This window comes from Leptonotus elevatus, chromosome 1 (assembly GCF_054856555.1).
Source record: "Leptonotus elevatus isolate MCC_2025b chromosome 1, RoL_Lele_1.0, whole genome shotgun sequence".
NCBI lineage: Eukaryota > Metazoa > Chordata > Actinopteri > Syngnathiformes > Syngnathidae > Leptonotus > Leptonotus elevatus.
In genome coordinates this window covers 9584456-9602473 of record NC_141239.1, presented here as the reverse complement: position 1 = coordinate 9602473, position 18018 = coordinate 9584456, and the positions used below count along the sequence as shown (strand labels likewise).

General features: G+C 38.2%; 1 protein-coding gene across 2 annotated transcripts in view; it reads left to right on the top strand.

The window, feature by feature from the left end:
• Nucleotides 1-18018, top strand: part of piezo2b (piezo-type mechanosensitive ion channel component 2b) — an 84238-nt gene that overhangs the window by 6439 nt on the left and 59781 nt on the right. For both annotated transcript variants that reach the window (XM_086075865.1, XM_086075855.1), the window contains exons 2-4: nucleotides 6014-6109; nucleotides 10173-10298; nucleotides 17074-17116. In XM_086075865.1, coding sequence (XP_085931991.1) covers nucleotides 6014-6109; nucleotides 10173-10298; nucleotides 17074-17116 — 265 coding nt within the window. The remainder of the gene's footprint in view (nucleotides 1-6013; nucleotides 6110-10172; nucleotides 10299-17073; nucleotides 17117-18018) is intronic.

Below are 18018 nucleotides of genomic sequence, written 5' to 3'. Positions count from 1 at the left end.
CCCGGTCACTGTCAAAATATTTATGTATGAAAAAAAAAACAACAAGAAAATGGAATGGCTTCTCAGTGTTTAGTGCCGCCAAGGGCTAAAAAGTGACCAAAGTCTCTTGGAGTGACGACAGACTGCAGCAGATGTTTTTCTTTCTGGGACTCAAACACCTGCCACTTCCTTCCCATCCGCCACCACGCACTGCACATCCTCGCTCACATTGCGTAGTTGCTTTTTTTAACACCCCGGCCTCCCTGACGGCCATCTCACATCACCTCTTTTGAAAGCTCACAGCCGCATAGTTCTTGTGTACACAACGTGTACAACACCCAAACAACACCTGTCACAGCTGTTTAGCGCCAGTGTACTGTTACACACGTAGATGGTTACTAAAATACATATCATGATGACGATGTCTTGCTTTTTTTTTTTTTTTACCATTCTTATTGCATTACCCACTAAAGAAAAGGTGTTGTCATCTCATCTCATATTAGCTCAATACTCGCCATCGTTAAAGGAAAAGTACATCTCTTTAGTCTACACAGTGATTGACCTTTTAATGGCCAGTTTGCACACATTAGCACGACTTGCAAACTTAATTATTTAAGCAGAGTGAACAACAAAAACATGACTCACATTTGTTTGAAAGTTTATCAAAAGCAAACTAGCTTGCTAGTACTCGCCACTCAGCCTTTTAGTTGCTTGTTAGCATCAGCCACATTAGCACAACTCGCAATTTTGTGTGTTTAAAAAAACAACGTTTTTTAGTGTAAGCAGGTCAAACAAAATCATGGCTCACATTTGTTTGAAAGTTTATCAAAAGCAAACTAGCTTGATAGTACTCGCCACTCAACCTTTTAGTTGCTTGTTAGCATCAGCCACATTAGCACAAGTCGCAATTTTTTAATATATTTTTTTACGGTTTTTAATGTAAACAGGACAAACAAAATCATGACTCACGTTTACTGTTAAAATTGATTAACAATTTAGTTGCTAGCATTAGCCACATTAGCACAACTTTATAATTTAATATTGACAAACAACAATAGCATGACTCACGTTTACTTTTGTATTAGCCTATTAAAAGCTTGAACTTTTAGTCGCTAGTTAGCATTAGCCACAATAGCATGACACGCAGCAGTGTAACAACAAATGCACAACTCATTTTAATTGTTAAAGCCGATTAAGGGGAACTAGCTCACTAGTATTCATCGCTCAGGAAAGTACAAAGTATGACTCCTGATTATAGCACGCTTTTAAAACAACATATGTTGGAGTTGTTTAAATAGCAGTGTTGCTATAATTAGCATCAGCCACCTCAGCAGGACCGCTGAACGTGATGCTATGAAGGTGGAGTTTGCAGGTGTCAAACTGCTAGCAAGGTTTGAACGTAACCTCACTAAAGTGAACGTGCAATTTAAGAACCTGCGCAGTAACCAAGCCGTTCTTAGCCAATTCCTTCTTTTAAACTTTTGTTGCTAACTGGAGGCAAATTTAATTTAATTTGTTAGGATTTCCATTAGCCTTGGCAAACGCCATCGCTTTATCGATTATGGTAAATAATCCGGCCAAGGAAACCGAGGCTGCCTAGTGTCCCCAACGACACGCAAAGTCTTTGACGTGTGCCCGCGTGTGCACGACAAATGATTGACAAGACCCCTCGGTCACGACTCTCTGATAAGGTTATTCTATAATAATAATAATAATAATAATAATTTAATATTCTACTGTCAAGTCACTCAGACAGTTGTAACATAAATGACAAGAAGGTTTTTTTTTAACTGCAAACTCCCTTTTCAAGAAGCACAGACAAAAGTTGACCTGAATAAATCATCTATTTGATGGACAACTGCTAAAATCAGTTTCTGTATGTTGTTTAAGTCTATCATGGACGAATTTGAAGTTGAACTCTGTGCAAGAGTGACTTGATATGCTTATGTTAAAAAAAAAGAAGTCTTTAGCTGGTTTAGAATTCCTCACTTATCGCCCGCGGTGCTACGCTGCGCCTCCTTAACATCCGTTTATATTTCTGGGCCCAAACTCTGCCTTCTTTGTGGTTTCGTGGCAGCTTTGGTGGCTCTTTAAAAGGCGAGACGAGACAAAAGGCCGATTCAACTTTTTTGCTACACATGATATGTGAAAACAAAAGGCGCTTATTATTATTTTTTATGGATCCTCGGGCGGTGAGTCACCAAAAGCAGACGGGAACCATGTGGTCAAGCGTCTGCAGATAAATACTTCAAACCGCTAGGCTGCCGATACTTTTGATTTTTTTTTTTACATTTAGCAGCGGGCTTACGTACTGTATATACTTAATAATTAGATTAGGCTTTCAGTGTGAGAGCACTTATGTGGCGCAGTAAGGGGAGCCAAAGCAAATGTTGGTGAATGGGACCTTTGACTGCGCAAAGATAAATAAAAGCAGCATTTTTTAGCAGTCTAGTGTAATTTCTTTTAGGCTTGTTAATGACGTGCTTGTTGATTTTAGAGCACAAAGAGAGAATCTGAGAGGACTTGGCACATACCTCCAGAAAAATGGCATTTGTGTCAAAAGGGAGGGGGGCTTGGTTCAATAAGTTCAAGCAAGGTTGTATGACTTTTAAAGTAGACATATTATACTTTTTTTTTCACTGTTCAAAACAGTTACCATTGTTTTATTCGATTAACACTGCCGTGATGTAAAAAAATGTGTGTGTGTGGCACATTTTGCAGTGGACACATCACTAAACACAACATTGACAACTTCATAAAGCAAGTACAGTACTTTTTTTTTTTTACTACGAAAGGCTGTTAACTAATGCTAAACTGTATTCAACAAAATGTATTACCTTTTGGCTTTGACCTATAGGGTTTCAGATGGTGTAATCCCGCCGTGGCTTGAAAATGGCAACACTTCACCCAGTTTAGCTGCCAAGTCGTGGGTGGTGCCACTTAAAATTCGTAACTGCTTGCTAACTGACACATTTTCAATAGGCAACTAATAAACGATACTTGAGATCCAAATTGCCAAAATGTTGCAAAAAAAAAAAGGCAGGAAATGGTCAAATTCTATCAATCTGTACATTTAAAAGTACGGGTCTTACATATTGTTTGTAAATGTTTATATTTGTATTGAAACATGAGGCCATTTTTTTTTCACGTAAAAGAACACACACAAAAAACTCAAATTAAAAACTTTCCAAAATATGATTTTATCCCTTTAAAGGCCACTATGTTTCCATGACTTACCTTAACAATAAAAAAAATGCAATTTTTGCAATGTCAGAACTGTCAGATAAAATGAAACAATTACAGTTAATTAAAAAAAAATCACACCTTAATTCTGGAGTGAGGCGCGCTTGCAACAAACAGGATGAGGTGGGGAATTTTGCTGCGTGCTTCGAATGGGGGTGGGGGTTAGCGGCCAAAAATGACGCAACGCTTTGCTCATGCTGCTTTTGTTTTGTGACCATCTAACGGCCGATGCCGTGAGCCGGGGCATGCTTCCAATCAATCAATGCATCCATACTGTACTTGAAGTGCAAGTTTGCACTTAAGTGTTTGAACAAGTTGCTCTAAAGTACGCATGTGTCATTTGTAGGGATGCATTCTTCTCACAAAACAGGAAATGGCTTTACTGGCTGACTAATGCGCTTTCTAATGCGTCCAATAAAATAAAATAAAGATTATTACGGAACTTTTTCCCCTATATCTGATAAATGACAACAACAAAAAAGAACGCTCGCGCTAACCATAGTGTAGGATTTTATGCCACAGTCACCACTAGGATACATGGTGAACACACATGCTAACGTTAACTTAGCATTATACTTCACACTACCCTCTTTTTTGACGTGCTCCACTTTCTTGGGATGCATGACTATCAATGGCATGAAAATGAATACACACGCTAACTTTAGCATTATACTCACAACCTCCATTTTGCTAGAAAGCTTCCTTGGGATACATGGCTTGAAATGACAAGGAAATGAACACACACGCTAACATTAGAGTATCAACCAGTCAGTCAATCAGTTATTTATTTAAAGAGCAAAATCATTATCGAACATGGTCCCAGTACACTTTACAATAAAAATCACACACAATTAAAAAACATCACAATGAAATCAGGTAATAAAAAAGAAGAAACAGACTAAACCGTGCCAAAGTACTGAGTAAAAACGTATGTTTTAAGACAGAATTGAAAAATTGCAGTGGAGATAGCTTCTTTAACATTGAGTGGGAGATGATTTCATGGCGGTAGGAGAAAGCCCTACAGCCAGCGGACTTTTTATTGACTAAAGGGATGACAAGATGGTGTGAATTTGAAGAGGAAGGGGCCGTGGTGGAATGTATGGAGTGAGTAGTTCAGACAGATAAGATGGAGTCAGATCATTTAATGCCTTAAAGTAACAGCGTAAGAAGCAACCGCCATCTTAGTGGAATTTTCTACAAAAAGCACTTCAAATGCCTGTGAAATACTATATAACAAATACATTCAGGGAAAAACAAAAACAAAGGTTATTATAGTAATTATTAATAGTGAACACATTGAACCTTATGCATATATTGTCATACTTTTACATATGCATATATATTTTTCCTTATCAATAGCAACAATACTAATAGTAATACAATAATAATAATTCATTGAAAAGCACTTTTTCTTCCCTATACTTTAAAAAAATGTTGATTTTGTATTTCCTTTTGAACTGGTCTATGTTTGTTGTAAATCAGTTCTCAGCCAGTTCCAAATTTTCACTCCACCTACAGATGTACAAAAAGTCTTTAGTGTTGTTCTTGAATACTTTGTCTTTAAGTTATGAGTTCCCCTCACACCATAACCTCCCTGTCTCTCTGAGAACATATTTTCAATATTGCCCGGCAGTAAATTATGTCTAGCTCTATACACCAATTGTACAGTATTGAATTCCACAAGATCAAATAATTTGACAGTTTTAGATTGTATAAACAGTGTATTGGTGTGGTAGAGACATCCTACTATATGGACTGCTCTTTTAGCTCTTTTTTTGCAACAGAAACGGAGGTTGTAATGATGTCTTGTAAGTGTTTCCCCAAACTTCTGAACAATAATTTAAATATGATAATACTCGAGAGCAGTACAAAATGTGTAATGATTTCTGGTTGAACAAATGTTTGACTTTTGTAAGAACGGAGATGCTTTTGGAAAGCTTGCATCCAATATATTTAATGTGTGGTTTCCAGCTGATTTTATTATCAACAATTACTCTTTCTATATCTACACCTTCAATTCGTAATCTTGCACAGTTCTCTATTTTAACATTATCAAACACAACTAATTTCGTCTTGTTTAAATTGATTGATAACGTGTTTTTATCAAGTCATGTTTTTACTTTCCTAAATTCAGAGCTAATTGTATCCAAAATAAGCTGCATTTTTTTCTCTCACCAGAAACTAAAATAGTTGTGCCATCTGCAAATAACACAAACTTCAATAAATGAGACAGAGATAAATCATTAATATACAATAAAAACAGTTTTGGCCCCAACACTGACCCCTGGGGGACACCGCATATCATGTTCAAACATTTTGATTTTAATTCCCCATACTCCACGAACTGTTGTCTTTCTTGTAAATAACTTCTGATCCAATTCAAGGCTGTATCCCTAATATCATAACGCTCCAATTTACTAATCAATATATCATGGTTTATAGTATCAAATACGTTTTGTAGCTCAACGAACAGTCCTATTGTAAGTTTCTTTTTATCGATGGAATCAGTAATTCCTTCAGTAAGTTCTGTTAAAGCTAGTGCAGTTGGCCGTTTTGTTCTAAATCCATACCTACTATCAGAAAGTATTTTATGTTTTTCTGTGAATCGATCTAACCTGTTATTGATAACATTTGAAACATGACCGTCATTTTTGGTCTGTTTTTTTTTTAAATTCTTGCTACAGATTAAAAAAAATTCTCAAATCCTGTCATGTTGCTACATAAAGGTTAGGAGTAGCTTATCATCATATGACTACTACATAATCAACACTGTCCTATTTTGTGTCCTCAGCTTGTCTCTTCAGGTACAACGTCCTGTCCTTGATCTACCTCATCTACCTTCTGCTTATTCCCCTCTTCCCCGAGCCCACGTGCACCACCATGCAGGGTAAGACCCCCCCCCCTCCTCCACAAACTAACTCTCCAACAATTTGTTTTTCAAAACGGTTAATATGACTTATAACATTTCCATTACACGAACAGTATAGAGACAAGTGCCTTAAGGAGGATGAGTTCATCTTTAGTGACGATTAGCATTCCAGTAGCCCAGTAGTTCTCAAACTTAACTCTACAAAAAAAAGGTACCAATAAAAGTTAAATGTTTAAAAACAAAATTTTATAAAGACTAAATGCTTCAACGGAGAAGTTAAATACAACGGAATTGTATGTTAGACAGTGATCCTTTCCAATTAACTCTGCAAGCAGCCAATCAAATAGTGCCCTGCTTAGAATTTCCCTCACCCTTACCAGTGACAGCCAGTATTAGTGGTTATTGAAACCTTAACTAGTACTGTTACACCCCTCGCATCTATGAAGCTGCAGATCCAAATTATGATTGTTTGACCTTAGCAGACGTCTGTGACTCTTGTTTTCCCTGCATTGTAACACCAAGCCTTTGCTCAGGCGATAAATTAGGCCCATATTTCATTTGCGGAAAGTTAATATTGCTTAGTGCTGTGGCTGTAATCATAAAAATGATCCATCATCGATCCTGCATTAATCCAATTTGGGAAGAAGGAACATTGTACACTACCAAAAAAAAAAATCCAAGCGTGAATGACTTGTTTTGGATTGTAGTTATGAAGAAAAAAAACTAGCGTAAAAGCTTTTTTGGCTTTAATTGCCAGGACTGTGTTGAGGTTTTATTGAATGTGTGTAGAAGATTATTAACGGTAATGGTTGTCATTCCTTATGCCGTTTAACTCAAACGTTCCTTAAAGTTTAACTCCTATGAATTTAAAACGACCGCTGAGGTTTATTCTGCACGGCGGTTTGGACTGCGGTGGCCAAGCAGAACACCTCTTAACACGGAAGAAAGCACCCGCGGCTCTCAATAATATATAAAGACATCTCGGGGCAGTGTCCAGAGCGTCTCCAGCTGAAATAACAACCAGGAAGTCGAGCAGCGCAGCCAGAGTGGACCACTTACATGCTCATCAATAGTTAAAGAGACAGTGAAGAGGAATTTTCACCGATCCCATTCCGAAGTTAGAAACACATCTGTTATGTTAGGGTTGGACACAACATTAGGTACACCTGCATAAATCGAATATTATCCGATATGAGAGCTCAATCCGATTTGGTTTGGTAGCACATGTTTTCACTTGATATTGTGAGATTTTATAGCAGTGTCTATCCTGGCCACACCCACAAAAGTATCTAAAAATGTCATATCCAAAGACGTAAAGAAAGTCAAACATTTAGGTTTAAAGCGGCTATTTTGAAGGTGTCCTTCAAAGTGGACTTGCCCAAGAGACTTTGTACAAATTTGAACAACACATATTAGATGAATTGGCAACACTAAATTTCATGGTATTAGAGTTTTTGTCTTTGTGTATGGGCGCAGCATGGCGGCAAAGATTGTGACTCACCATAAAACCTACCTCAAAACCCAGTTTCTCTTAGCATATTGATATTTAGTAGGCATACAACAAAAGTCTCACGAACCAATGCTCGAAAACACATGGTAAGTCTGCCATTTGGGTTTAAAACAGCAAATTTAAGGATATTTCGGGATCTCCTGGGGGTCCTCCAATGATGAACTTGCCCTATAGATTTTCTCCATTGCTGCCAAAATTTGATCCACATATACTCGAAAAATGGACAACTTTAAATTACTACGCTAAATTGCAATGTATGGGAGTTTTATGGGAGTTTTTTCTTTGTGTACGGATTTAGCATGGCAACAAAGTTTGATAATTCGCCTTAACTACACAAACGCCAGTTTCCCATAACAACATGAAATTTGCAACATACAAGCTAAATCTGAAGACGCACACAAAGTCTTCTTTTTTAAATGTGAACCTGTCCTTGGATTTTCTCCATTTGTTACTCAATTTGAAACATCTACACTTAACCGATGGGCAATGTTAAATTGCGAGTTTTGACCATAGCATCTGAGTCGAGCATGGCGGGCGAAATTTGATGATTGCCTTAAATTTCATGTCATGAAATTTAATAGCAATGGCCAGTGGTGTAGTCCATGGTATATGGAGTATACCCTCTCTTTTTTCACTCAGTATTTAGTATACCCACTTCTAATGCTGCATTCGATGATGGTTGGAAGTTGGACTTTCCGACTTCAAACCAGAAAGTGTGTACGAGAACATCTTCTTAAACTCGGAAATCCCAAAATTGCGAGAAGGCAAGTTTGCTGGAGGTCAAAATGAGTTGTGAGGACCAAAATAAAAAACAATTAATCACTATCCGCCATTTTGGTTGCTTACTTTTGCCTCGAACGCTTTCAGGTCGGAACTGGGAAAAAACAATGGGATAAGTCCGACTTCCGACCATACAATCCCCTCTGATGTACACTGTTCAGCCATGGCCTACCCTCCTCTGCCTCTAATTGGCTGGTACCCACTGCTTACGCTGATTAGATTGGCTAACTTTTGGCATGAGGTTTGATGAGCCAATCAGAGGCAGAGTAGGGGCAGGCCATGTCGAGGAAAACGATCCTTCAAATGCTCCCCCAAGCCACAATGAAGGGATTTGCCCTCGTACACGAGATACTTGATTGTGACGCGGGTTCGATCCCTTGACAGATCCTTGTACACGTGACAATATCATGCCTCAAAAGCTCAAATAATGCTAAAAGATTGTATCATTCTTAGGAACAAGCAGGGATTGTTAAGCCAGACAATGCCTTCTGTTGGGAAACCGCTCAAAGGTTCTCATGGGAAGATGTCTCAATCATGTTGTAAAAATAAAAATGAACTCAAGATGAGTGTGAGGCAAGCAAAGCCGCTGTCCAAAATGGGGAAAACCGATCCACAGCCAAAGCAAAGTTGATCCTTTGCATCAGTTTGCACGCAGAAAGCGGCAAAACACTCCCTCATAGCTCCCTCGTTTACGAGCGTTCTTTTTCTTTGCGGCCGCCTGAGGACTCGCGTAGGGAAATTAGCACAAATTGCTCAAGGTTTTAATGCGCTTGCTGTGGTCTGTCTGAGCAGATTTGATAAGGTCCGGCCAGTAGCGCTTCACCTGAGCCAGGGAACTGTAAAAACTGAATGATGCTCCCCGTAGGGAGGAGAAGCAGGGAGAACTAAAAATGTCATAAAGGTAAGTAGAAAGAACCAATGGAGATTTGTTTCCACACAGAACCAGCACACTAAATAGTACTTAAACCTGCTCACACCAAAAGCAAGTCCCGGGATCTTCATCAAAGGAGTTCGAATGTTGCGTGCAGTCTCATAGCAACGATTTCCCCAAATACCTGTCGGTGCGCTATAAAACGGCTTACATGTGCACAGCAGCTGTGGCAGCGTTCTGGTATTTGAGGGCAGCTTTGGGAAGAATATGTGGCTCTGGGGAAGGTCATTAAGTGGGACCACTAACCGCTACATATTCCATATCTTCACCACAGGGGGCATGCTGACTAGCACGCCATGCAACACTTCTTTTTAGTTACAGTACGAGGTGTGCCAGAAAAAAATCCAGGACTGGTGTCACAAAAGATTGCAAAAACAGACTACGGTTTTTACTCTTCCAGTATTTGACTTCTGGGTCACACTATCAACCAGCAAAGAGGGTCCTGCGGCATTTTCTAGATTTAGTGTGTGATAAGAATGGGCATATATGGCAGGACGACTCGTGGCCGCTTCACTATGATAATGGCATGAGCATCCGACAGTTCCTGGCCAAGAAGAACATCTCTATGCCTGAGCAACACCCCTGCTCGTCCAACCTGGCCCTGTGTGATATTTTCATCATCTACAAGAACAGTTTTGAAGACATGGACAACATCAAGATGGTGGTGTAGGATGTTGGAAGAATCTTTCCAGGAGCTGGTCTCTAGGGAGGACTGCTTTAAAGGGCAAACTCATCGTTTGGATTTGAAATGAATCTTTTATTACACCAGTCCTGGAATTTTGTGCGCCCCTCAAAAAAAAGTTTTTTTTAGAGTGATTACGGTGGTTTGATGGTGACCAACGTTTTTGTCCTCTATCCAGGCTACACAGGGCGTCTGTTGCAGTCACTGTGTTTCACCAGTGTGTTCTTCCTGCTGCTGCACATCATTTATCAGATTACGGTCAACAGCCTCCTGGCCGGCAGCTCCATCAACTCCGACTTCAACTGTAAGTAGCACGCAGAAGGCCACCGTGGCTGTCGGCTTTGCCATGTAAATAGACACCAAAGCAAATCATGAGGGTATAAATGGCGTCTTCTTCTTTGGTGTCAGGTTTGAGTCTTCTTCAAGGCTGCCTAAATCGCATCTTCTTCACGTTTATTTTCTTTTTTTAACATGTCTTTATTTTGTATTCTCTTTGCTTTGAGTTATTTTCTTGGTTTGTTTCTTGTTCAAGTCACATATTCTACTTTGACTCATCATGTTATCATGAGGTTTTGTTTTCTGTGGTTTAAGTTCTTTTTTTTTTGTGTCTTTGCTGTTTTCTTTGGTTGGCAATTTTATGATTCACGTTTTCAGTTTGCATTTTCTTTAGTTAGATTTTTCTTCCTTGACTTGCGTCCTCTTTGGTTTGCATTTTCTCCTCTGGTTGGAATAACCTTCAGTTTGTGTCTTCAGATTGCCTCGTCAGTTTTGCCTCTTTCAGTTTGTTTTCTTTGGTGGTGCGCTGTATTCTTCGGTTCTCTATTTACTGTTGCGGCGGACATTCGAACATAAGCGGTTAACAATTATTTATTTTATTTATTAGTAACCAGTGTTGGGAACGTTGCTTTAAAAAAGTAATTAGTTGTCGTTACTCATTACTTGCTTAAAAAAGTAACTGAGTTAGTAATTGAATTACTTCACAATAAAAGTAACTTGTTACCAGGCAAAGTAACTATTTTCACTACTTAAAAAAAAAAAAAGTTTTATATCGAACACATTTTTTTTTATGTTTAATTTTTTTTTTATTATTATTATATTTTTATACAAATAATTCAAATTACGTCTAGGCTATATAGGGTGTTTTCATTTATTTTTGTGAGTATTTATGTCACACAAATGCCTCACTCCATAATATGACACATCATACAATAATAATAATAATAATAATAATAATAATTCATTAAATTTGGAGTGGTGATGTATGTTCTACCACTGCCAGTTACTACAGCAATCAGAATAATAATACAAATCAAATAAATACTGGATAGATGGTGATTTGTGGCACCTATGTCATCTATAGATAATTTGTAGACAGTCCTAGACAGTCCCTCCAGGATTTCCCGGGCATTTTTTATGATTGTTGCGGGCTAAAATGATCAATAATAGATAAAAGAAATTGCCAATGCTATTCAAATATACAGTGCTTAATGCTATCACGGCCAAAATCATAGCCATAACTACAACTATATTTACTCCTCAGAATCACTTGATCTCTCTGAAAAACATATACTTTTATACACTTTCAAATATGAGAGTGTGGTGATATATCTTCAGTTTATAATGCTACATGTATAAAGACTTGTTTAATGATTGATTTACGTCAGAAAACTGCCCAATTCTAGGCTTAACATGCATCATTCACATACAAATGTCACTCCATCGCCTCCATGAGTGTGAGCATATTTCTTTCAACACTTTTCACATGTTTACCACTCGTGAAATAAGAGAAATACAATTGTTGGCGCTATTAATTACACTAGGCGAGCGTGTCGCTATGACTTACCGGTATTTTTATCGCTATTATGGTGCTTGGTGGAAGATGATTATCAACAAATCGCTCTTCATGGCGGCTGTTTTTCGGCAAATTTCTACTGTTATTTTTTATTAATGTCACTCTTGCCAAAGTTGTCAAATCAGTTCCAGGCGAGGACGTGGACTCTTTGCTAAAATGCTAAAATATGCTAAGCCTTAAGGTCCAGAAAGAAGAAGGGGAGGACACGTCCGTCACGTCATGACACGCTTCCTGCGGCACCTCCAAAATAAAAGTCACTCTACATTTCAGCTGTCAAGACACTTTTATTGTGACGAGGTCACCACACAGTCTTGTAAGCTTACTTAGAGCCTTGAATTGAATAAATAAATTGTAACGCATTTCTCATACAATAACGATAACGGCGTTTCAAACATGGGGAGAATAATTAGTTAGATTAGTCCATTTATGAAAAAAAAGCAGTTACGTAACGCAGTTAGTTTAAACGCCGTTATTCCCAACGCTGTTAGTAACAGACTTAAAGGGGAAGTCAAGTAAATCATTTTCTTGGCAATAGCATGTTCTATGCGGCCTCACTTGATTAAACACAGTTATTCTTATTAATATTGTGTTTGGAATATGAATTAAGCAGCAACAATTTGCACCAGTTTTTATCCATCTCAGGGAGCGGCCATTTTGCCACTTGCTGTTGACTGAAAATGACGTCACAGTGCCAAAGGCACAGCCACAGATGTCAAACTCAAGGCCCAGAGACCAAATTAGGCCCGCGACATAATTTTATGTGCGTCAGCTTTGCATTTCTTGCAAATGGTCTTCATTTTTTTACAAGCATTTTGTTAACAATCTGTCCTTAAATACGTCCAAAAATTGTTGAACAATTATTCACTGGCTTCTGATTTCAGAAATACGTATCGATCAATTTGTTGTACTAACTACGATGTGGCCCGGAACAAAAATGAGTTTGAGACCCCTGGCCTTAAGGGCTCAGCTTGCAAACGTCACATGACCAAACTCAGAAAACAGGTGAGCCGTGATTGCTCGTTACCTCAGCCCTTAGACATTGTGATGTCATTTTCAGTCAACAGCAAGTGGCAAAATGGCCGCTCCCTGAGATGTATAAAAACGGGTCGATTTTGCTGCCTAATTCATATTTCACAAACGCAATTTTAATCAGAATGCCGTGTTTACAGTAGTTGGGGTGCATAGAACATAATATTGTCAAGACAGTATTTGACTTGGCTTTCCCTTTCAACAAAATACAAGCAAACATCTGTCCTAGGAGGATCCCACAACTCCTAACACATTCCTTTCAGAGCTAGCAACCTAGCAGCAATGATTGATGGCGAGACCTCCTGTGTGGAAAGCATTGAAGAGCAAAAAGTGCTTCTTCTCTCACAAAATTGACTTAATGAAAATGTTCAGTCGGCTGCCAGGAAGGCAGAAAACTCCATTAAGAGATTATCTTGTAAAATGAAGTTACTCAGCGTAATTAAGAAATGTCGCTCACTGTTCACAGAAAATGAGCACTCGGCAGTACACTTGAATTCATTTTGCATGTATGACTCTCAATTTTACAAATAGACACAACTCAGACATGCAAATGATCACATGAAATTCATTAATGAGCGTATAAAAGGCTTAAAAGTTGCCGTTTGTTTACAAAAACTGCAGAGAATACCAAGCATTTATTAATCATTTGGTGGTAATGTCCTTATTAGGTCAAATCCTTTATTTATAAAAAATCCTTTCACTACCATCTGAAATCCTATGCATATATTTAATAAATGTTTATAAATAACAAGGTCTTATACCATAATATGTGGGGCTTATTCACAGGCAGGTGCTTTTTGTGGAAAAACATTTTTAATTTTGGAAATTAAACCCTATTCACGCATCATTCATCATTATTTCCAGGAAATGCATTTACTCTACTGCAGAGAGTACCAAGCGTATTTCGTATTTATTAGGGGACAGACCTAATAATGCATTTTATGTTCTTAATAGCTCATAGCTGATCATGGTTTAACAAATAAAGATGATTATTATTCATATGGTTTATTCAAATATTAGTTTGTTGAGTATTAATATACAGTATTTTCAAATAAAAAAAGGAAAAAAATATGGTGTTGTGGATTTTTTTAAATTAAATAAAAATTGCCTTTTTATTCTAAATAATTGTTTATTTTTAAAGAAAAAAATAAAATACTATACTTATTTGTAATTTTTTTTTTTTTTTTTTTACATTTTGCTTTTTAGTTTATATGTTGTATAATCACTGGAAGGATTGGTATAATTAATGTATTGTGGTTGTTTTTATTATTGGCATTGTTGTTATTTTTATCATTATTATTATTCCTCCCCCCTTTTTTTCTCCTCTTATTCTGTTCTTTTGTTTTGTGATATGGACCCCCCTGGGTCTGGAACAAAATGCCCTCATTTCTGTTGCCCTCATCATTTTTGAGAACACTTCTTGGTTGTGCAGCAGCATTTATGTATTTATTCAAGCGCAATCCAACGCCTCCTGTATGTGGCACATATTGTAGTAGTTTCGAAGTGTTGGTCTTCAGCCAACAGAGGGGCGTGGCGCGTGGCAGGAAAATGACGTGAAAACCTGAAGGTTTGGACATGATAAGACGCCCCCGCTTCCTCCTCCTTTTAACCAGCTCCACCCATGTCTTTAACGGTGAACAACAAATGAGTCTGCAAACTATTTGTAAATGCACACACACACCCACACACACACACACACACACACACACACACACACACACACACACACACACACACACACCGTGTTGAGTCAACCCAGAGGAATGACGGGTGAGTCTTAAGGAAAAGGCGGCGACCAGCGGATGACCCGCAGAGGCAGCTGGAGCTCGTGAGGGTATCTTCTGTCCTGCTCCCATTCACGCCGGCCAACGTGTTTAAGAGGAAATATAAAGTTTTCTTAAAGGAGAGACAGAGGTGGGAGGGTAGTATGGGTAACCGCCTCGGTGTGAAGGAAGACTCCTTGTTTACGCCGGAGCCAGAAGGAAAAGGGTGTCGAGGGGTTGAATACCAGATTTAGAAAGGTCAGATAAGGGAGGTATTGACTGAAAATGCAGGAAATGATCCCGAAGGCAGAAAAATGCACCTAAACTCGATACTTTCACTTCCCCCTCTTATTTAATGGTCCTTACAACACTACACTTGCATCATAAGTTCTTATGCCTCCAATAATTCATGTTTACATTATATAATGTACCATCTTTACTCTTCTATACAACTCTTATGTACTATAATTAATGGTCTCTACATGTTTAGTTATACAGTATAGCCCTTTATCACAAAAGAGTCTCAAAGGGCTTCACACAAACATCTCTAATATAACATAAACACATTTAAATACACCTATAATGTACCAAAATTTCAACTCGAATGTCATTTCCGTTTTATTTAATGTTTTTAATGAATACAATTTAGTTGTGTTCTATAAAACTCTAATATTGCACATTTGATATGCTATACATTTATAATGCACTATATTGACTGTTCCATACAACTCCAATGCGCCGTGCTCATGTAACTAATACACCATATTCGCATATTTAATGTTCTATACAGTTCATACTAAGCCTGCACATCTACACCACAGTTACTGTTCTATAAAACTGTGATCTACTACACTGACATGACATCGCATCCAATGTTCTATACAACTCCAATGCCCCATATCTACATCATATTTAATATTCTATACAACTAATAGTATTTACACATTGAATTTCCTATTCACACCTAACGTTTACAGTATATACTTCTATACACCTCTAAAATACGACACTGATATTATATTTAATGGTCTGCACATGTAATGCATCACATTTACATCATATATAATGTCTGTGCGACTCAAATGAACCCTATTTACATAATTACCGTTTTATACAACGCTAATGTGGCATATTTAATGTAGGGTATACCACTAATGTGCTATACAACTCTAATGTAGCATGTTTACCTGTGCATATTTACATATACAGTATTTGTCATTCAATGTTCTATACTCCTATTTAACTCACTTACAACTATAATGTAACAAATTGACATCACCTTTTTATCACTAATGCACCATTTTCATATATTAAATATTCTATACCAGTGGTTCTTAACTGTTGTCACCCTGGGACCCGCATCTTCCTACTGTTTGCAAAGCTGTGACCCATTTGATAGACGTTAAGAACAATAAAGAATTTTTTGTTTATTTAAAAATAGCCTCATCATACCGCCCAAAGGCATATTGCTAGCTATGAGATGCACTGTATTTGTTTACAGAGTAGCTAGTGATTAGAGCACACGTGTTGAATTTTTCCTGACGTTTACCCAATAATGTATGTTCTATGTAGGGACGTGGTATACCCCAGGACTGCTCCGAATTCTGAAACCCAATTGAGTTGAGAACCACTGGTCTATACAACTCTGATTTTGCATATTTTATTTTACTGATGGGAATCAGTGAAATGTTTGTGTTTAATCATTTATACAAGACTAATGTGGTTTGTGGTGTTGCATTATATATCGTCTCCACAAACCACAAACTTGTGGTCCTCTCAATTAGTGGCTTATAAACAGCCCCCGGAGGTGTAAATATGTCACCAAGTCCTCCAGTAAACTCGGCCGCGTTTGTGTCTGGCAGCCCAACAAAGGCGGCAAAGTTGCGCCTGTTTGTCTGAGCGCTGTCAATAGCTGGAAATGGACCCCCACCGCTGCACGGTGACGTTCAGGAACACTTGAAGTACTCGGAAGGAAAGATGACATTCTTCATCCCCTGAGATTCAGTACAGGAGCTATATTCATTCACTTCTACATTTACAAGTGAAGGAATGGAATGTTTTATTCGTGTACTTGAAATTTACTGTACTATAATACAACTCAACAAGTCAATATATTTTATATATATTTATCCCCATATTTTTAAATGACAGTGTTAATCAGAATTTAGCATTATGTCGATTTTTGTTTAACACAGCACTTGTATTGGGTGTCATTAGATTGCACATATGTTCATAATAAAGTGTCCAGTGTGTACAATGGGTGTACGTACGTGATTGTTTAGACAATGCTTTTTCCTTTTTTGTCAATTTTAACCTTTTTAATTTCAGCGTTTTTTATTTTATTGAAGCTTTAATTATTTCATTCATTCAACTTTTGTTTTATTTGTATTTCATTTTTTGTAATAATGCTTACTAAACATTTTCTTTCCATGCAGGTTCTGCGTGGGAAAAATCCATCAGACAAATTGGATTTGAGAGGTAAGATTGTAAGCACAAGTCCGACCATAAATGTGCATGTAATAACGTTATTGTCCGTGTGCTTCAATGTACTTTTCTGAATGCTGTAAGTGTTTAAGTGTGGTGTTTCCCTCTAAAGGTTAGCGTGTGGAGGGTGCGCTCGGCTTATCTCACAGTTTTGCAATCTTGCTGTCAGGAACAGCGAGACTGACTAATGTTTTGGTGAAGGGCCGAGTCAGCAAGAAAATAATTCTTACGCAATGACTGTGACTTCGTGTAACTTGGTGTGTGGGGGGGGGGGGTCCGCAAAATTAATGCATAGGAGCTCAACATTGCCTTTGCCTTTTACACAGAATTCAGCGTGAGTGGGTAATTATCATGTACTTTCATACAGAGAAACATCATACCACAAACTGATGATTATGTAGAAATGCCTGGTGAGACGTATAAATACCCCGGCGGTGACATTTGCTTTCAAGTTCAACACAGTTGGGTGAGAGAAGTGATTGTGCGAATTTCTCTTCTGACATAGACAAAAACCCTTAAAATCCTGACTCCGATACTACTTGTACCACCCGAGGTGGAGAATTGCCCTCTTCCGTGTTGTTTGTTCAATTTATACTGAACAACGACAGGGAAAACAATGGGCGGCAAAACTGTATCTTTTCCAGGCAGTGTAACAACCTGACAATGACGGTAAAGAGCACTTTGGTGTCCCTCTGTGGCCTCCTGATGAGAACTAAACCCAGTTAGGCTGCCGCCATGTCTGCCTGGCCTGCTCGTGCGCACTGATCCCGTTAGTTGCGGCTTCCCAAGTGCGGGAATGTCGAAACTCGTCGAGTGTCCTGCCCCCACACAACTTCTCGTGGCGGAAATTTGCACCCCTGTTCACGGTCTTATGTACATTAAGGCAAGCTTCTTGG